Source organism: Erpetoichthys calabaricus, chromosome 14 (genome assembly GCF_900747795.2).
Source record: "Erpetoichthys calabaricus chromosome 14, fErpCal1.3, whole genome shotgun sequence".
NCBI lineage: Eukaryota > Metazoa > Chordata > Cladistia > Polypteriformes > Polypteridae > Erpetoichthys > Erpetoichthys calabaricus.
Window position 1 is genome coordinate 62119912 of NC_041407.2, and position 22596 is coordinate 62142507.

The 22596-nt window shown below is 39.8% G+C and overlaps 1 protein-coding gene across 1 annotated transcript in view; it reads right to left on the reverse strand.

Moving 5' to 3' along the window:
- Positions 1-6388: 6388 nt before the first annotated feature.
- clic4 (chloride intracellular channel 4) overlaps positions 6389-22596 on the reverse strand; it is a 142021-nt gene continuing 125813 nt past the window's right edge. The window contains exons 5-6 of the mRNA XM_028818596.2: positions 18583-18764; positions 6389-8516 (exon numbers count right to left, since the gene is read on the reverse strand). Coding sequence (XP_028674429.1) covers positions 8352-8516; positions 18583-18764 — 347 coding nt within the window. The 3' untranslated portion in view covers positions 6389-8351. The remainder of the gene's footprint in view (positions 8517-18582; positions 18765-22596) is intronic.

Here is a 22596-nt window from a genome sequence, read left to right on the forward strand (position 1 = left end):
TTTTTAGTATTGCGGTTATAGCAGCAGTTTTAAAAGATGAGGGAATAATACCAGTAGTGAGAGAAGAGTGAATGATGGCAGAAATGAGAGGGACTAGAGAGGGGAGGCAGGCTTTAACCAGAACTGTAGGCAGGGGGTCCAGCTGACAAGTAGATGACTTGGATTTGCAGATGAGATCTGAAATTTCAGAGGAAGTGGGAAGCTGGAAAGAAGAGAAAAAGTGATAGGCGAGTGTAGTTCAGAAGGAATATAGAGAGGATCTGGACCAAGGTGCTGATGTATCTTTTGGATTTTCTCGTTGAAAAAAGACATAAGAGAATTACAGAAAGCAGTTGAGTAAAGGTGAGATGGTAAAGAGTCTGGAGGTTGTGTAACATTATTAAGTAAAGAAAACAAAGTCTTGGTGTTACCTGTATTACGAGTAATTAACTGAGTGTAATAATTAGACTTGGTTTGAGCTATACAATCCTTATAATAGAGAAGATGATTTTTATACATCTCTTTGTGGACAAACAGTCCGGATTTTTTAAACAACCTTTCAAGTTGCCTGCCCTTAGCTTTCAGAAGCCGAAGTTCAGGCGTAAACCAAGGGGCAGAAAAAGAAAAAGAAACAGAACGGGTTTTTAGCGGAGCCAGAGAATTAAGAATATCATTAAGACAGGTGTTATAATATGAGACCAGTTCTATGGGAGTGGATAAATTATAAAAGTCCATTTGGGAATCGATTCTAGAAAACAGCAAATTCAAGTTAATATTCTTAATGTTGCGAAAGGCTATGAGACGTGGAAGCTTAGGAACAGAAAAGGTAAGTTTGGCATTGAATGAAAGAAGAAAATGGTCGGTTATAGTGAGTTCATCTGCTGTGAGATCAAAAGGAACAACACCAGAGCAGCAGATCAGGTCCAAGATATGTCCTTTACAATGAGTAGGAACATCAGTGTGCTGCTGGTATCCAAAACTCTCCAGGCAAGATAAAAAGTCTCTAGTGAGAGGGATATTGATATTGTCCAGATGTACATTAAAATCCCCCAGCAGAATTATATTTGGGGTAATTACAGATAAATGAGTAAGGAAGGTAACAAGATCGTTCAAAAAATTGTTGTTTGACTTAGGAGGACGGTAGACAGTTGCAATAATGGTAGGAACTGGGCCAGACAGTTGACACACAGTCGATTCAAAAGAGCTAACAGCAGGAGCAGAGAACGGCAGGACTTTCCACTTCTCGCGATAAATAATCGCGACACCTCCTCCACGGCCAGAGGCACGGGATTGACAAATGTAAACAAACCCCGGGGGGGTGCATTCATTAAGTTGTGAAAAGTCTTGAGGTTGCTGCCAAGTCTCAGTTAAACAGAGAAAGTCAAACTTACGGTCAATGAGGAGATCCTGAATGAGATGTCCCTTGCTCGTGAGTGAGCGGATGTTTAGTAGACCAAAGCTGACAATGTTGCTGTCGCATTTGACAGTGGTGTTAGTCGACCTAGCTAAGCTGGCCAACACGCTATGATCAGCTTTCCTATCTGTGTTGTGTGGAGGGTGCCGAAAATCAGACCAAAAAGAGTTAATTCCTTTTGAGACGTCCGTTCGGAATCTCCGACGAGACCCACGGTGGATGTATCTCCGACGAGGGAGAAGTATGACGTCCGGGTCGAAATACAGCACCGACAGCAGAGGCACAGACTGGAGAAGACGCAATCGAAGAAGCTCAGCAGCTGGATACTGGAGGAGGCCAGTCGCAGGTTGGATAACGAGCGACAGAAGACTCCAAACAAGCATTAACCAGGCGATTATCCTACCAGTCCACATTGTAGGTGAGGAGGCCAGAGGCAGCTCAGACGTCCAGAGAATAAGCCGGTAGGTTTCAAACGAAACGGAGGTTAGGATGAAGCTAAATGCATACACAGCATATACAGCCACGCAGAGATGTCAACAAAATGGCAAAAAAAAAAACAAACAAATACCCACAAAATCACATAGTCTAGTTACCGGCGAGCAGCGGCGACCAGTCCCACCAGCGTTCACTCAAACCGGAAGTCAAGATGACAATGACATAAAGCATACAGGCAAGACAATGCTGGAGTGGCTTAGGGATAAGTCTGTGACTGAATGGGCTGCCTGTATAAACAGCAGTGTGGTGGTCTGAGCAAATCTCAGTCACAAGTGTCTCTCTCACACACACACACCACTCTGACCAAATATTTAATAAACCAAAATGATGAAGTATATGAAAAGTTCAAAATGCTCCAGCTATGGTGAACTCAGTCCCACAATATACCTTGTAGGAAGCACACAGGATGGATGGGCGTCCCGGCCAGGAGTCAGGACAGTCCCTTACCTGGATGGGAGGCCCCGAGGGAACATAAAGGCACCCCAGTTGGACTGTCCCTGGAGAACGTTCATTCCTCCCAGGCACTAGATGGCAGCAGCCCTCCGCATCGGTGCCCATTCAGGAACCAGCAGGGAATGCTGGGAATTGTAGTTCAGCAGTACAGCCCTGCTGGGGTCTGGGGGTGCAGAGAGATGCGCTCCCCAAAATATGACTTTTATATGACCCAGAAATGCTCAATCGGACAGGAGCCCTGGCACTGGAAATACTCCCAGGTCCTTAATAAAAGGGACCACACTCCCTTATCCTGGTGGAGCAATTCAAAATGGCAACTTGCACTGTGAACTTTAGTGAAAGCTGTAGCATTATACTGTTTATTAGCACTTCTATTTGTGTCTCATTAAATCAGTTGTACACACACTCCCTGTCCAACTTCTACTGTATGTGTGAACATGTTGCTGTGGCGTTTGGATACGCAAAATACCATGTAATGCATTGTTATCAACTGCTATTTATTCCGAAGGAGTAAGCACAACAAAAGGTTTTCCTGGACACATCCATATTGGTTTCTCAAATGCTTCATTAGATCAACTCAGGTGTGACGTCATTCCCAACTCCAGTATCCGACTTCTGATGTAAATGAAACTCAGCATATGGAGTGGCCTTGGAAATATAACCCTATAAAAGGACATAGGAACACCACAGGCCACAAGGGGGAGTGTTCTAACCTGACATTTTTGTGACGTCAAAAAGTAAACGTGAAGCTCAACTGTATTTGCAGAACTGACTCATGTACTGACTACACTGGGTAGCAGCAGCTTAGAAAAGGAGAAGGAATCAGGCAATGGGTGGTGTAAAAATAAACTAGCAAAGATCAAAGACACTAGAGCGAGAATTGAGAAAACAGTGCCCAAAATGTGATAAAAAACAAAATGGCAGTCAACATCTGAAGTGAGACGCTTAAAACCAGGAATTAACCAATAGCCTGGCCCAAAAAAATCAAGTCAAAGGTCGCAGTCTAAGGGAAGAAAAGTGTTTAGAGATCCAGAAATCAAATTCAGACTCAAAGAAAACAGCACAAGATTTCAAGGTCAGTAAATGTGAAAATACGTGACCTTTGATACCTTTGACCTGCGACATCATGTCTCACGCACATTTCTGCTTGACATTGCATAGCACTAACTTCTAACTCATAACAGAAAGAAAATAGCATCACAACAAAATGTGTTTAGATTTCAACTTTATTAGGAATATCAATAATGAATGAATAAATGTTACCTTAAGTGTCCCTGTGGCCTCTCAAACCTCCAAAATGGTGTCTATATTATTTTTAAAGGCCAAGAAAAAACAAGTGCTAAAAAATGAAAATACACTTCAGATCCAGATAACCTGGGGGTAAAGTAAGGAGAGATTGGGGTTCCGCAGCACCTGTAGGCAGGCCCAGTGGGGCAGCAGGACTTTATATTACCTTCTGTTTTGTTTTTTGTGCTGTCTTCTTCCATGTTGGAAACCACCTACATTGTGTGTATTATCATAAAAACATCATCATTAAATGTATACCAAATCTTTGGAATTTTTTGGGATGTATTCACGACAGAGATGCCTTACAGAGTAGTATTGGGAGACTCACCAGTGAATAACGTCACTGCTCTTATGCTTCTTCTTCAAAGAGCCAATAGTTAGCCAAGAGTTGGGTTTATAGGCGGAAACGTCTCTCGGATAAAGGAGGTTCATATAAACCAAGGTGAACCTTTCCATTTCACCATGAAAAAATATACCTTCACAGATGTCACTGATCTTCTATTGTGAAGTTCTTCATCATGGTCGATGATCAATAAACACAATACTTATTATACTTGATTATGAATTCGAAACATATATATGTAGCATGTTCCGGAGAATTACCAAAAAATGGGCTTGCAAGGATCGACCTTTTATTGTGATAAACTTTTCCGCCCACAAGTAAGTGATTCAGCAGATGGCGTCTCTTTTCTTTCTGCCATGTGACTTTGTTGATCACTTTTCTTTTGCATTGTTGCTACAAGCTCAGTTTCTTTTGACTTTCTAGAACATATCAGGTCATAGTCATTCAATGAAGACCAAGAGCAAAATTCTAGCCCCAGTAGCTTGCAGAGTGCTAGCAGGTTGCCGCACCATATGAATTTAAAGGTCAGCGGATGCCGCAGCACTGAAGTATCCATCATCGGTTGTTACTCCCTTCTGTCGTGTTATCTCCTCCATTATTTTGTCGTAAGAAAGCCAAGAACTCTGATAACTCCATTGAGGTGGGAGCTGTCATTCTTCCTAACACGTAATTTGACTCACACTCGGCAGATGTCACTGTCATTCTTGTTTTCTTTTTGCTATGTCACCTTCTGCATCAGTGCCCCTATACAGTTTTGCCATAGGAAAGACACAAACCATGACAGGTTTGCTGTTTGCCACCAGCCACAGTTTTTGCTTCACCAGTGTGTATGACGTTGTAGCGGGTGCCACATGTCCCTTTGTCAGTTTGAGTCTCTTTAAGGTTAGGGATTTTTTGAAAAAGTAAAATGCAATTTACATCAGGAAATGGGTTTCTGAGGGTTTGCTGAAAATGGGGAACTGCACCTTTAAGGGGAAGATGCAGCGCGTACAGGATGGTTGGGCTGAAGACAATTTAAACCGGAAATAAGGGGAGAGAGAGAGAAAGAGAGAGAGAGAGACATTGAGCAGTGGAGCAAGGAGAAGCAGCGAGTTAGCGCCACCTGCGTGCCACCTGCTGGAAGGAGGTTTTATTTTACTCAGGGATACAAGGGAGATACTTCTCTGAAGATTAAATTTTTTGTGGTTTCAACAGAATGATCGACCTTTGAGACTGATAGAACATTTTTGTTGTTGGCATTGGCTGACAGTGTACTCTACGGGGCTTCCAGCATTTCATTGTGCTCATGAACTGTAAGGACAGTGATCCAATTCGGGGAAACCAGGTTATCTCAGGTGAGAACATCTCACACCGTAATCTGTAAAAGTCTTTCTTTGATTTTTGTTATACTAAGGGGCTTTGCGAGCCCACCCAGGGGCGCGCCACACACCATCCACTTCGTGTCTCTGCCGCTCATGTTGTGAACGGGGTGGCTGAACGCACGCTTTGGTGAAGCGGACGGATCACCTGCTTGCTTACTGCTCCTCCTGTCGTGCTGCGTGTTCTGCTTCTCGCGCTGTGCTTCGATCATTTCAAGGCCTGTACAGCAGTTGTCCTCGCTTTGCTCCCCTACTCCGCCCATCCGGGGCACGATAAGCACCTGCCACTTCGCATCTCTGCCACTCGCGTTGTGAAGGGGAGGGAGGCTGAATGCAAGCCAAGGAGATGGATCAGCTGTTGCCTTTCTGCTGCTGAGCTGCATTTTCTGCTTGTTGCGCTGTGCGTCGATCATTTAAAACCCTGCACAGCAGCTGTCCTTTGGTCTCACTGTCTTGTGGGACGTTAGTGTCTCTTGTGGGATGTTAATATATAAACGTAACCTTTTTTTTTTCCTTTGCTTAATGCTTGCTCTCTTATGCCGATCTGGGGTGTGTGGTGAGTGGGGCAAAAATAGGATGAGCGTTGGTCACGTTACCCTGAAAGATTTGAATAAGGAGCTGCTTTTCTCTAGTAATATTCTGATCGTGCAGCAGCCCTGGGCTTAGTTGTTCTCCCGGGGGCGGCAGTACAACGTCATGTACTTTCGATTAAGATCAAGGTCCTAACCCCAGTCGTTTGCGAGTAGTCATATGACAGACAGGCACAACCCTTAGCATTTCATATACTGTATATACAGATTTTAAAATAACAGGTTTCCCCATCATGGCTGTAAGAATAATCTACATGTACTGAAAAAAGAGATGTAATCCATTTGCTGGAATCAAGATGAACTCACTTTTTTTCTCCTTGCAAAAATGAATGTGATTATCACTGCTTAACCAATTTATTTTAATTGGCACAAAAATCGATATCTGGGATGTAGCAGTAAGCATTTTCTTTAGATATTTTTTTTAGTTTTTGACCTTACACATTAAAGAAAAACTAGTACATGCAAGACGTATAGTGTAAGGCTTCTTTGATTTTATTGAAACAGGGAAAGATAAAAACAAACAAAAACAGTGCATTTCATCTACATAAATGAGACAATCTCACTTCTATATTGCCAAATAGTTACATCTCATATCCCAGCTTTACACTGTGGAAACATTCACAAATTAAATCCAAATGAAAAAGCGCTGAGAAAAATAAATCCAAGGAACACATTTCTTAAATTCGACACACTGTTTAAAAAATCGATAACTGAGCCTGTAAATTTGTGTTGGATGTGCACTGAATTTGGAGAACTGATTTGAGAAGCAAAGATCAAATTGTAATGAAGCTCAGTCTTCAGATATATGTAGAACGTTCTGATTACAGTTTCTGTTCTAACTTAGTGACCACATGAACGTGTCAGATGTCAAACTGCACAAAAGTGAGCTTAACGCGACACTAAACACTGTCGAGGGGTCTCCAGAATGTTTCGGAGAGCTAAGGTGGTTTGTTGGAAAACAACACTTAAGGTCATACATTTTATTTACAGTTCCTCTTAAGATGCATTCATACAGTACAAATATTAAACATTTAAAATGAAAAAAAAAATTATAAAAATAAAAATTCATAAAATTGAAAGTTTAGGAATTTGCAAATCTAAAGAGTTAAAATAACCGATATGATGAAATTAGCTGACAAATCACTGTCGTCTAACGACTACAACAGATATAAAACACCTTTATTTTATCGTAACAATTCTTGCAGGATAAAGTAAGATTTTTTTTATGGATGCTAAAAGATATGTGATTCTATAGTTCTAGATGGAGCAACATCAGCCACTGAAACGTGTCACTTCTTTGGCGAATAAATGCAAGGCTTGGCTTCTTGCATGACAGGCTATCTGCTGTTGTTTAATAAACTAACCTTCTCTGCATTAAAAGTATAGCTTACATTTACAAACATCAGTTTCTATATGGTTTTGCAATAAAGCTTTTTGTAAATAACGTATATTTTGGTTTATGAGATGACTGAATGCTTTATTTGTAGCCACCAAGATTATAAAACAAAAATACTTGTCAGCATCACCTAAATATAAAAAGTGTCTACTAGGTTGCTGATGGAAGAGCAGTCATTGATAGCAAGAAGAAGGCACTGACCAAAGGGCTACACCATCCCAGTCAGGGTCACACACAGCTCTTGAAAAATGAACTCCTCTCCAGAGACACTGAAATTCTCCCAAAAATGAAGCTTCGTTTAACCCTTTCTTTGTTAATGCACAGTGATGTAGGCTTCTAGCTTTCTGTGTTATAAAAAGGCTTAACCCAGTTTAAAAGCTAGTAAAACAAAAAGCTTAAAAAGAAACAAAACTAAGCTGTCACTTAACATATTTTGCCCAAACTAACCAAAGATGTATACATTCTGCAGTCCACAAATAAAGTAAGCCATCTCCGCCTTGCCTTAGTGTAGCGCCTGCTCTTTATTTCCCAGGCCACCTTCATTCAGCACACACACTCTCAGACGTCTGCCCTCAGTTTGATTTCTTCTTGCTGCACATCACCTTCTCATTTCTATCTGTCATTGCTATTGGAATTGCTTGTCATTTTTTTCATGTTTTTGCCTCACTAAACCAGTAATTTAAATGATTAAAACTGTGTCATGACATCTCACTCATTCATAAGCACCAAATGTGCACACCAAACCCTAATCTGGTCTGACCTGTGATAGGACTTGCATGACTGCATGGCTGAACACGAGACTCCCTTTAGTATGCAAATCATTAACCATAAAAGAAACTTTTCTGTCACTTCAATTCAGTTAATGGCAAAACATAGAAATCATGCAATACATACACACACACACACACACATATATATATATATATATATATATATATTGTTTCTAAATGAAAAAGGCAAATGCTGTAAATAAAACGTGTGTTCAGTTAACAGTTCTGCTGCCAAATGGTTTTGTGTCTGTAGATTAGGCTGGTGGCTACTTGGTTAACCTCTTGGCTACATCCGCATAGGCAATTTCAATCTCTTTGTCGCTGGGGCAGGTGTTGGTGAATTCTTCACGGGCATATGCATTGCCCAGATATTTCCAAATTCCTTCCATGTCCTTAGGAATTTCAAAGCCACGATATTTCTTGGCTACAATCTGCAAAACCAAACAAGATATGAAAGGCACTTTTCACTTTGTTTTATTAAAATATTTGCTGTTATGATATTTATTGTGCTTCTGTAAAAAAATATATTTTCCCCTTGAGACAAATACAAAAAATCTATCTATCTATCTATCTATCTATCTATCTATCTATCTATCTATCTGTCTGTCTGTCTGTCTGTCTGTCTGTCTGTCTGTCTGTCTGTCTGTCTGTCTGTCTGTCTGTCTGTCTGTCTGTGTGTCAGTCAGTCAGTCAGTCAGTCAGTCAGTCAGTCAGTCAGTCAGTCAGTCACTCTACACAGTTATTTAGGGCCACTACACAGCTTTTCTAGATTCACTGAGAAAAGCATAGGAAGCCATTAATTAGATGGATGCCTGTGGACCTCTATGGATGTGTCTGCACTTTTGACACGTATTTCCATGTCCAACAATATGCAGATGAGGACTGCTGTGGACATGCACCATAAGTACAACCAGGAAAGGCTGCACTGGCAAACTCCGAAATGCATTCAAAATTAACTTTAGCGTGTAAACTGGTCCACAGCAGAAATGGAGTTGAGTAAATCACCAGATTTCTAGTTTCTTTGTAATAGTACAAGATAAATTTGATAGTCCTGAACCTGACAGTTTGGCACTCCTGGTTTGGATTAAATATTATATTAAAGCATATAACAAAAAAAAGGAGCATAGCTTGCTTAAGCTGTTGACACATTACATGACTTAGTTGGAGGGGATGTTGAGCTTGACAAATGCAGTTGCTGAACTCATCACTTAAACATATCATATTACACAACTAGCTATTGCTGAGTATGTCAAATTAGAAGAGTGTGTAACAACTTTCCACAGAGTTACATATACACAACTAGGTATCGTGGGATATGTCAAATTAGCCGACTGAGTAACAACTTTTCAGCAGTTTCATACTTTCAAAGTATAATGAGCTCGCCCCCTTTCGCTGGCATCCATTAAAATGCTGCCTGATGGGAGCTGGTGCTTGTGCATAGACTTTCCAGGCATGGCAAGTCCAGCTGCAATCTCAGCCCTTTTTATTCTTTCTTCTGTCCTGTCATGGTAAGTAAAACATGCAACATCAGAAGAGACGAGCCTCTCTCCTGTTCAGCACGTCCAAAACACCTGTGTTTCTTATTTCTTTATATGCACTGTACATCTGAGTGAGAACTCAACTCAACAATCCCATCTCTACGATTTAAGGCAAAATCAAATTGGTTTGATTCTGTCAGGGTGAGTCACAGACTGGTTGGATGGACTCACTGAGTATGTTCAAGTTCAAAGTTTACTGTCATGTGCACAGTAAGGAACCCCATTTCCCTGTACAATGAAAGTCTATCTTTGTTCTCCACACCAAATGACAAAACCAACGTATAAAGATAAATATAAATAATAAGTAGCAGATAGAAAATAAGTAACAGAGGCAGCATAAAGTATAAAAACAGAATAGAAATATAAAGTGTAATGTGCAGGTAGGTGTGTGATGGACAAGTCAAATACAGTTGTGTGAGGTAGATAGAATGAGATGAACCATGGTAATAAACTACAGTCAGTTATTTAGGAGTCTAATGGCCTTGGGAAAGAAAGAGTTCTTTAGCCTGGAAGTGGCCGGTGAGGTCTCCTCTCCTTCCTCATGTCCACTATCATCTCATTCATCTTGTCTTTGTTGAGGGTGAGATTGTTATCCTCACACCATGACGCCAGACTGTCCACCTCCTTCCTGTAGGCCACCTCATCCCCACCAGTGATACATCCTATCACTGCGGTGTTGTCTGCAAACTTTAGGATGATGTTATCTTTGTGGGAGGTGACACAGTCGTGGGTGAACAGGGTGTAGAGGATGGGGCGAAGGACACATCCCTGTGGGTTGCCTGTGTTTGTGATAATGGTGGCTGAAATCCTGTTACCAATCCTGACAGACTGGGGCCTGCCAGTCAGAAAGTCTAGAAGCCAGTCACAGATGGTGGGGTGCAGGCCAAGTGCAGACAGTTTATGGGTGAGTTTATGGGGGAAAACTGTGTTAAAGGCGAAGCTGTAGTCAACAAAGAGCATCCTGATGTAGGAGTCTTTGTTCTCCAGATGGGAGAGGGAATAAAGTTGTTGGGCCAGTAGGCATACTGCAGGGGGTCCAGAGTGTCCGGTATGCTGCTCTCAATGTGAGCCAGCACCACTCTCTCAAAACACTTCATGATTGGAGTGAGTGCTACCGGCTTGCAGTCATTGCAGTCAGGGATGATGAAACAGCATACAGAGATGAGGTGGAACAGCTGTCTGCATGGTGTGAAGACAACAATCTATCTCTCAATGTCGACAAGACAAAAGAGATAATCGTGGACTTCAGAAAATCACGTCCTGCCCACATCCCACTCAGCATCAACGGTTTAGATGTGGAGACTGTTAAGAGTACCAAGTTCCTCGGTGTGCACATAACTGAGGAACTTACGTGGACACATAACACCTCATCACTAATCAAGAAAGCCCAGCAGACAGTACACTTTCTGAGGTGGCTGAAGTGAGCAAGTCTTCCCCCTTCCATCCTCACCATGTTCTACAGAGGCACCATTGAGAGTGTTCTGATCAGCTGTATCACTGTCTGGTATGGCAACTGCAACATAACCGACCGCAAGCGCCTGCAAAGGATAGTGAAGACAGCAGAGAACATTATTGGAGTGCCTCTCCCTTCACTACAGGACATATTTTACAAACGCAGTGTATGCAAGGCCTGCAGCATTGTGCAGCACCCCTTACACGGACTTTTCACACTTCTGCCATCCAAGAGAAGATACTGCAGCATCAAAGCCAGATCTGCCAGGCTGCAGGAGAGTTTTTACCCCCAAGCTGTTAGACTCCTCAACACCAGGCTGCCCCCTGGGATCTTCCACACGGCCTCAACCACCTCTAAAAACAGAACTTTTATACATGTGAGCCACTTTCCTGCAAAGACGAGTGTGCATGTAGAAAACAACTGAAAATCTACAGATCTTTAAGTATTTTGACACTCTTGTTATCCTTCTGCTGTGAAACATTCTGACCTGTCATTCTTTACACATCTTAAACAACTATTATCCTACACTGATAATTTCTGTATTATCTATATCTATTATTTATTTATTATATTACATATCTTACACATCAATATTGCTGCTACTTCTTTGTCTTTGTCTTGTCTTTGCGCAATGTCATGTCTTGTCTTGTTTGTGTTTTAATTTTAATTTAAATTTTAATTCTATTTTTAAATTATTAATTGCACGTCATGTTGTTACACTGTGGACCCTGAGCTTTGCAATTTCGTCTATCTGTATACTTGTATATATGGTTGAGATGACAATAAAGTTCACTTTGACTTTGAGTCAGGCAGGTGGGTGGGCTTTTTTTAGCAAGGGGTATGATGATTGTAGTCTTAAAGCAGGACAGAACGATGCTCTGACTGAGGGAAAGGTTGGAGATGGAGCACAGAACGTAAGCCAGCTCGTTGGCACATGTTCTGAAAGCCCGCCCAGGGATATTGTCTGTTCCTGCTGCCTTACAGGGTCTGATCTTACTTAGTACTTTGTGTACATGACCTGAAGAGACCGTTGGGGGAGGGGAGGGGGGTTGGGTGGTCCAGGTGTGTGTATGCCTCCACTCTGTGCTGTTGCTAGATGTCTCAAAGTGGGTGTAGAAAGTGTTGAGACTGTCTGTGGAGCTGATTGTGCTGGTGGTGGTCCTGTAGTCTGTGATGTGCTGTAGGTCCTGCCACATACGTCCAGATTCAGCAGTAGAATAGAAGCCCACCAGCTTCTCTCTGTACTGCATCTTGGCTGCTGTGATGGCTTTTTTTAGTCCGTACTTCACAGCTTTGTACTCCACCTCAGTGCCTGATCTAAATGCAAAAGAGTGGGCACGCAGCATGTGGCGTACCTGACTGTTTATCCAGGGCTTCTGGTTGGGGAACTTCTTGACTGGTATTGTGGGCACGATGTTGTCAATACAGGTGCTAATGTATCCAGTCACGTACTCAGCATAGTCCTGTATGCTGATAGAAGAGTCCTCTAGAGTGGCTGCGACCTTAAACACATCCTAGTCTGTCTGAGTAAAACAGTCCTGCAGGGTGCTCTCAGTCTCTGGGGTCCAAAGTTTAACTTGTACAACTGGATATCACGGAAATGCACAACACAGCTGTCTCCAACTTGCTAAGATTATGTAAATGAAGTCCGTGACAGAAGATCGTGTGTAAAGTCATGTAATGTGACTTAGCCTGTACTCATAAAGAGTACAAATTTACATTTGTCACAAGTGGCTTTTTACTTAATGAATCTTGCAGGAAAAAGCACAATTAAAAAAAAAAAAAGAATTTGAAACTTTGTACAGATAACAAATATAAAATAACTTTGTGAAACCTGTTTAATCCAATATAGGGGTCCAGAGCCTATCCTTGCAATATCAGGACTGAGCACCAATGCACTTCATGGGCCACTCATGTTCACATGCATTCACACCCACACATTGGAAAACCAAGCAAAATTTAACATATATGAATATGGAAATATATCCTAAGAACTTTAAAGTTAATATTTTATTTAGTGAAATAGCAGCCATCTTTTCTGGTATACTTTCTCTACGGTGTATATAAACCCAAACCTTATTTAATAAATGATCAAAGGCTTACCGCAACACAGGTGCAAAAGTTATGTCATTCTTTGCGATGGAGGGATTGGTCTTTATTTACGAGATAACAAATCCTCTTTCAAAGTTTGGTAATGAATTCTATTCATTTTTCCTACACAATTTATTCCTCAAGTGAGTTGCACTTGCACTGATAGCCATTGGATATTTGAGGTCGGTTGGATTGTGTGAGAATAGCATGTCTGTCTACTGGCATTTATCATGGTGGTTGGTCTGCCTAAGAGGGTGACTGTATGGAGACACTGACAGACCTGGAAGTGATCACACTAAGAGCTACAGACAAGAAGATCAACACCTACACTAGATCAGTGAATGCAAAGTACAAAGCTAAAATCACACAAAGCCATGTCCCGCACTGAGTCACAGCAGACCGTTAACTGTCATCTTTGTGATGTTAACCTGCACGCCCAAGTCACAAAGTGATGCCTCCCACTGACTTCTCAAAACACTCTTCTGAAAAAACCTGTTTAATGAGAAATGTGGCATTTTGGAGCACAGTGGTGCAAACCAAGCTTCAGTGATGATTCATTTACCGTTTGGGACAAAGTTACAGGGATGTTAGGTCCACAGAAGGACTTTGAGAAAGGGCTCCTCAATGGACCTCTGACAAAAGGCATACTTGATGAACACCTGGAACTCTGTTCTAGGGCACTACAAAACATGATTGCAGATGGTTATGTTTAATGGAACTAAGAGTGATAATCAGTACATTCACATTATTGAAAAGGGACTTTCTAACATGAAAATGTGTGGTCACACACTGCTGCCATCACTGCAATAGTATCATTGATTGTCAGAAATCCATGATTCAGTTTCTAATTCTACCTCTCCTTTTACTTATTCTTTCTTTTGTTCCTCCTCAGGGTATGGTATTTTCCAACTTTCTACCAAAAGAAGTTCATTGAAACACTGCAACTCTTGAGTGGCCTGATGCAACCCAAGATACTGTGTATGAAACATTACTGGAAGACGCCTGGATAAAGCACCTAACTCTACTGACCTGGAACATCATAGAGATGTGGAATGATATTCCACATGAAAATATCCAAACCCTCACTGACTCAAGGGTGCCATTTGACTAATGGTCATATGAATAACTTATATTTGTGCAAAGCGCAACTCTAAAAAAAGTGTGAGTCGTATTTGTGTACTCATTAGTTCTGTACAACAGCCTGATCACTTGTGAGAAATGTGGTGGAAATTAGGCAATGACTTCATGATGAAGTAACTTCCTTTTTGCCAATGTGTGTGTGTGTTTGTATTCTGTGTCTATGTATATGTGTGGAGAAAACATTTAATCGGCATTACTCTGCTACATGTCCAGTTTTGCCCTATCTTTGTTTTTAATGCTGATTTATTTTTTTATCCTTGCTGTCATACATATGTCTGATTACAATCTGTATTGTTTTTTCTTTTTTAATTTATCCCCAATCCCTTACTCAAATTTAGTTCTGGGCCGATACTTAAAATCTGCAAATTTCTCTCACTTGTTGTGACAACTGAAATTCTCATAAGATGACTAATTAAGTAGCTCTCTTGGCCACTACACTTTGTGGTGGCATTAGCTTCTCTGAGTTTTGTGTTCTTGGCCCCATTTCCTTTCCTCTCTCAGATAAACTTTGTTAGTTCAGTACAGCTTTACTCTAAGGGAGTCTCCTCTTAATTTATTCCTTGTCTCGTTTTTGAAATGTTGCCCCACCTCTGGAATACTGATGAACATCCTTATACTGTAGTTGTTGAAGTATCCATCATTGTTTGTTACTTCACACTTTAGTTAGAAAAGTTTTTTGTTTAAACTGAGTTTAGATTCTTGAAAATGTTATATTTCGTATTTTCTGATGTTGATCAAGAAACTTATCTTTCTTCTATTGGAATAACAAAGTAATAACAGCCTCACACACAGGACATACTAAAGTCTCCATCTAATTTTTAATTACTAAAACCAAGATACTGACAAAACTGTAGGATATTAACATTTCTGATTGGAAGGTGCGACCAAAGATACTGACTTTCAATAAAATCTTATTGCTGACAATACAATAATCTCTCTTCCAACTCATGGTGCTCTGTGACAATTACCAAACCTCTGCTGGTTTCAGTGTCCTGTTGTATGTGATGCCAGGTGAGATAGGTGATGTAAAAGGGTATTTTAAAATCATACTACTGTATTTATGAGTCTTATGCCCTTCTTGATTTTACATCTCAGACAACAGAAAAATCTTTTTCATTGACATTTACTCGTACTGCCTCATACCTGGAACCTATTGTGTCCTTCAAAGTCCTGCCTTGGCCTGTTTCATTTCAGCATCTACTAGCTGCCACTTGTAATAAATGGTTCATAAACAAGCCTCGACTTTTAGTGTGTACATTTCTGTCACTCAGCTCTACAAGAAGATCACCCTTGCGTGCCTGTCTGCTATAAACAAGCTTACTTCCTGTTTCACCAGTGCTGAATAACTGCAAATGTCATGAAAGGATATGCAATTAAAAGATCATGTATAAGTCAAGAAACCTAACACTCTGTTCCTTGATTTCTAAAAAAAATATTCCATCATTTTCTGTCAGCATTCTTGTAACAACCTGGAGTATTCTTACATCTCTGACCTTTCCTGCCCATTTAAGAGGCTGAAATATTGTGTCTCTTGCTCTTCCTCTCTATGCTGGATAATTCTCTTCCCCTCTTCAGTGATCTACATGGATAAAGTATTAGCCGAACACAAGTCAGTTGCAGTCTTGAAACCTCACTAAACTGACTTGCTGCCCATGTGAAAATCACCCTCAAGCTTTAACCATTTACCTGTATAGGTGAGAACTCAAGCACCCTGAATTCTTGTCTATGTTACTTGTCCTTCATCAGGCTCTGCAAATGGGATCATTCAATTCCAGCCTTCTCAATACACCAGAGACTCATTAAGCAGTTGATTGAGAATGTTCACTCAGCCTAAATCTTCTTACCTCTTTAATATTCTCCTTATATACAGCGTGAAGGTCCTTCAGTCCTCAAGTATGGATCTAGTCTTACAATTCATTTTTTCATGCATGTAACCTGTGATGGTTAATGTTTGCACAGCCCTGGTACTCACGATGTATCATATTGACATTACTATAATCAGTAATAGCTAAACTACTGTTATATAATAATAGATCATTTACTGTATTATACTAGGGGGCTGTGACCCCGCTCGCTTTACTCGCTATCCCCTGGGTTGAGCCACTCGAAGGCAATGGGGGCACCATGGGTGATTCTATTTAAAGAGATGATATATAGAAGAGTATGCAGGGTGCGGGAGGAAGAAGGTTAGATCCTTAGTTATTACAGACAGAAAATCAGTTACTTGAGTAGTTTACAACAACTATTTTAAATAGCAATGATTAATAACACGTAGTAAAAAATAAAAAAGTAAAAGTAGACATAAAAATGTAAAATGTAATAAAACTAAATAAAGCATTAAATTACATTAATGAACAGTATTAAAAATTACTTTATCCTCTAACTTACATTGTATAAACATTGCTTTTTTGTATTTCTGTTTGCATATTGTTTGGGATATTTTTCTCTTGTTAATTTATTGGGCAGTTCTTTTTGTTCTTGATTTGTATTATATGCATGTCTTTTTTATTCATTTTCTGTTTTTCGGCATTCATGATTGGCTCTTGCTGCTCTTTTGCTATCGCAATCTGAAATTTGACATTCTTGAATAATTTGCACTTCTGCCATGCCTTTATAACCGTATAAAGTATAACATTGAGGGCCGTGTCAGCAGCACTGATAGTGTCACGGGGTGGTACAGAGAGAGAATGTGTGCAGTAGGAGTAATGATTAGGCGAGCAGTGAGGACACGACACGATGTGGATATGACGGAAAATCTTTTTAATATAATAGAGAGACTTTATTATTGTTGTTGGTGTTATGTAATACAGTACTTCTATTACGATCACTCAATGAAAGGTACAATAATGCTTCAGGGCGTATTTATAAGTTTGATCATTATGCTATTCTAAAGCACAAAATTCATAAATTTGAACACACAATTTTGTTATTCACTAAATGATCTACAACCATTTAAAATAAAGGTGCTCCACAGACGACTTGATTCCTAATATCAGTATGAAAACACCAAACATAAACTGACTTATATGACTTCAGCAAATAGTAGTAAACTTGCTATAGAAATAACAGTTATGAATATATAAAAAATGTTAATGTTAGTAGGATAGCACACCCACCCACCTAACCATCTCTTAAATGGATTCTGTAATAATGAATCATTCAAACCCTACAATGATGGTGACTTCAATCACCAGAACTTTGGAAGGAACACATTACTATCAGCATGTTCCATTTGTGGACACATCAAGCTGGTCCTGTTCTATCAAACTTTTAATTCCTTTAAATATAAACCTGTGGCACAACTGGGCAGATCTGACTACACCTTACACCCACCTACAAGCCTGATGATGGCAGCTCTATTGTTATCCAAGCAAAAGGTTTGTAGTTTGTTATAATGTTCACATTTTCTTGGGTCTGTGTAAAATTTTAATTTCCCTTTGGAGTCAAATAAAGTATTATCTATCTATCTATCTATCTATCTATCTATCTATCTATCTATCTATCTATCTATCTATCTATCTATCTATCTATCTATCTAATAGGAACTTATAAAAAGTATATAAATGTTTATTGTAAAAAGTATATATAAATGTTTCTTGCATATATTGTTTTATGTATGGAGTTGTATTCATTGCCTGTTGTTGGTACTGTAAAGTTGACCGTATGTCCATAGGCAATGTCAGGTTGTGCTATTTTCTAACCTGCTAGCATAGGGCACAAGACAGGAACAAACCCTGACATGGTGCTGGTCTATCATAAGGTGACACACACACACAAACTACAAACTAGGGCCAATTTAGTGTTGCCAGTCCACATAACCTGCATGTCTTTAGATAGTGGGAGAACAATAAAGCAAACCCACATAGACACTGGAAGAACATGCAGACTCCACATGGGGAGGACCTATAATAATAATTCTTTGCATTTATATAGTGCTTTTCTCACTGCTCAAAGCGCTCAGCAATTGCAGGTTAAGGGCCTTGCTGAAGGGCCCAACAGAGCAGAGTCCCTTTTGGCATTTACGGGATTTGAACCGGCAACCTTCCGATTGCCAGTGCATATCCCTAGCCTCAGAGCCACTACTCCGTACCTAGGACATGAACCCTGGTCTCCTTACCACGAGGCAGCAGCACTACCACTGTGCCGCCCTCATAGGAAATGTGATCCACATTATGCTCCTTTACTTTATGAAAAACTGTAAAAAGGGACCCCTCAACTACAAATTTCTTACATACGCTTCATTATTACACTGCAACATTTAATTCTGACACTTACCTTCACAATGTGGAGTTTTGGCAGTAAATTGCAGTCAGCTAATGTCATCTCATCACCATCAAGGAATTTCCTGTTTGAGTATTTCAGATCCTCCATGCTGTTTTCATCAATCTCATCTGGAAGTGGAGAGGTTAAGTACTCATCAAGCTTTTGGAGTGTCTTTAGTAATCCTCGCTCCAGTCCTGTTTAACAAGAAACCAGAATTAGTCAGTCAGTATTGAGCTTTCACAATATCGATGCCACCTGAATGTCCTAGACTTCCAGATAAAATAAATCCAAAAATAAAAACCTGAGTGGTGTACAGAAAAAATTAAACATTTATAATTACATTGTGGAGTTGTTTGTCTTTGTAATTGATCATTCTCCTTATAGTCTGAATGTTTCCAGACTTCCTTAAACATTTAGTTCTTAAGATTATTACTATCTAACAACAAGATATACCAGTAATATTTGAAACATCTGCCAAAGGAAAAATGTTTGCTGTTACTGTGAGAAATTCAGTATGGAGTTGAAATCTGCATGAATAAATCTCTGCTCTGTGGATCTAGAAATCAAGATCAAAGAGCTGCTATGAGGGAGGTACATGTTCTCTGTAGTGTTAATGTGCCTTTACTGACTTCTAAAAGTGAAGCACTGACAGGTGAAGTGTTTTCCAAAAGCTAACCGACAGGAAATCAGTGGTAGGGACTGAACTAATAACCCTGCAGATTATAGTCCAATGTCTCATTCGACACTCTCATATATAATGCCATTTGTTGTATATACCCCAACAAGATACTTTATATTGCAAGTACCACTGCAAAAAATCATTAACAGACATACTGTGGAGTAGAAGAAATTAGAGTTACATTACATGTATAGACAAGAAAGGAGACCTGGAAAAAATGAATAAAGCTTTCATAATTCAGAATACCAAAAAAGATAGTGTGGCATACGGCCAGGACCCTTGCCCAGCCAGGACGCCTCTCTGCTGGAAGGAGCTAGGGAGGGAGCATATCTAGAGCATTACCTCCCCTGGAGTGCTAGGTGGGCTCCATGGGAGTTGGAGTTTGGTGCAGCCCTGTTGGGCTCTGTGTACACCGCCATGGGGTGCTGCAGCTAATGCTGAGCCCTGGGTTTGCAGCACCTGCAGCACTTTAGGGTGCCTTATAAAAGGAACCAGCAGCCACTACTCTGGGAACCAGAGTTGGTGGATGAGGACAAAGAAAGAAAGAAAGAAAGAAAGAAAGAAAGAAAGAAAGAAAGAAAGAAAGAAAGAAAGAAAGAAAGAAAGAAAGAAAGAAAGAAAGAAAGAAAGAAAGAAAGAAAGAAAGTTTTGGGCTGAACTGTGTTTGCTGTGCTGTACTGGTGGGAAACGGGGGAAAGCGTTTCCCACGGGGAAAACAAAGAAAGAATAAAAGTCTGTGTTTGCACTTGTGTCCCACGTCTGTCTGTGTCGGGGTAGGTGAGGCTACTGCCTCCCTGGTGGTCCACAAGAGAAAACAGAAAACACTATGGAGATGTTTAAATTAAAAATGGCATGTAGCACATTAAAAAAGGCAAAGTGTACATCACAAAAAGTGTTGCTGTGAAATGCAGGTCCAAAGGATGAACTAGATTGATCAATTCAGAAAGTTCCAGGAAAGTTCCAGTTGGAGTCACAAAACTAAATGAACATTCACCAAGAATTAATAGGAAGGGATTGTAACATCAAGAAGACCAGCTACAGAAAATGAAATGCATTCCATCTTCAACTTTAGCCTGTGCTTTATCTACATGGGATATAATCTTAATTAAATGAAAACACTTAGCTGGGCAGAAATCTGTTAAATTTGCAATACTGACTTGCTAAGGTGAACATAAAACTGAAAAGTCACTTTGTTCATAAGAAATCAGATAAGAATTACTGCCAGCAAAATGTGTGAAGACCAGCCAAACATGACTTGAGAAACATTGGTGAGCGTCCATGTTAAAATGCAGAGCCCTGGTTATTTATGAAGACTGTTAAGTCACTGATTAAATGTAGTTTAACACTTAACACCTTATCCAGGTCTGCATTTGTGGTGAATTAAAATTAGTTACAACATGGGTTGGAGTTCTAAATTGGCTTTTTGTCTCATGGTATGTGGGTTAAGCTTGCATCAACTGATCTGCTAGAACTTATCTTAAAAGATGTTTCCAATCCAATACAGTACATGCAATGTAAATTACATCAATGTGGCCACTAGATGGCAGTAAAAACTAAAAATGGTTTGTCTATGTCAAAAACATTGAAATAAATTTCAAATTTTGCCTAACACAACAAGCAAAATAATTTTCTTCTAATTTTGTAGTGCATACAATCTGATAGTATATGTGATCTTATAATGTTTACAGTTTTCGGAAAAGAGCTTTCTGTGAGGTTCCTTGTTTTCGCCATGTGCAGGTTAGTGGCTCTGAATACATGTGACCACTGAAACATAAATGCTGTCATATTAAAAAGGTGGCTCACTTTCTCCAGTAGATAGTTTGCAATGTGCAATACACTTGTCAACAAAGGATTCTTCCTGCTACTCTTGAGCAAGACTGGATGGATAAAACCTGCCTTAATGCATGGTACAGGTATAATTGTTTTAACATTATACTGTATATGACCCCCGATATTTTACTTGCTCTTGAGAATCCAAAACGTTCATGCAAAAATATGACTGCAAGTGTTTCCTTAGATGATCACTGGATAGATCAGTACTTAACAACTGTAGTCCTTTATTGTACTATATGATTTAAACATTTTACCACTATATAAATGAATATGGCATAAACTGTATGTACTGAATGTGTATTGCAACAAAGAAATCTTCTAGGCATCCGTTCTACATGTGCTAGAAACAACATAGATGGTACATTTTTTTAATTTAAAAAGACAGAACAGAGATCCTACAGCATCAAAGAAATTATAAGAGCAAACGTGAGAGACACAGGGACACTCACTAGTAGTAACCATTGAGGCACAGTAGCTCTCATAAGTGACCTCGTCAACTGGCTTCAGGGTCATCTTACCAGTACTATAGGCAAAGTAGTGCACTAGAGCCCCTGTTTTGATAACAAAACAGAAACATGCCTAGGCATCAGAAACATTGTGGGCCGCTATGCTCCTGGGGCCCAGGCTAGTGCTCATTTTGCCCAACATTACGACGGCCCTGGACTGGCATCTATACTAATAATAATCTTACCATTTACTAACTCCATGTTTGGAAGTGTTATAGTTTTTATGCTCATTTCATTTGCAATTATTAAGATTGATTTATTTTTTTTATTGAGAATTCTTTGTAAACTAACTGTCCCTACTTGTCAGTTTATATATATTTAAAACGGCATAGTGCTAAGGTAAGTCCTGTTGTGTACTTGTTTAACTACTAAATTTCACAATTACAGTGATTGGCTATTTCTTCATCATTAAAATACTGAAAGGACATTTGGGTGCAATTCCTGAATTTTTCAACTGGTATATGTTTACATAGTTTTAGAGAGCAAAACAATTATTAATGTGATTACCTCTGCAGGATGTAATGAGTAAAGACATCTCATTAGAATCTGAGAGAATCAGTAATTTGTAATGGATTACTAGCTACCAAAACTTTGAACATATCCCAATATACATTAACAAAATAAGAGAAACAGATACTCCCTTAGTTATATATGTACAGTACCTCACAAAAGTGAGTACACCCCTCACATTTTTGTAAATATTTTATTATATCTTTTCATGGGACAACACTGAAGATGTGACACTTTGATACAATGTAGTCAGTGTACAGCTTGTATAACAGTGTAAATTTGCTGTCCCCTCAAAATAACTCAACACACAGCCATTAATGTCTAAACCACTGGCAACAAAAGTGAGTACACCCCTAAGTGAAAAATGTCCAAATCGTGCCCAATTAGCCATTTTCCCTCCCCGGTTTCATGTGACTCATTAGTGTTACAAGGTCTCAGGTGTGAATGGGGAGCAGGTGTGTTAAATTTGGTGTTATCGCTCTCACACTCTCTCATAAC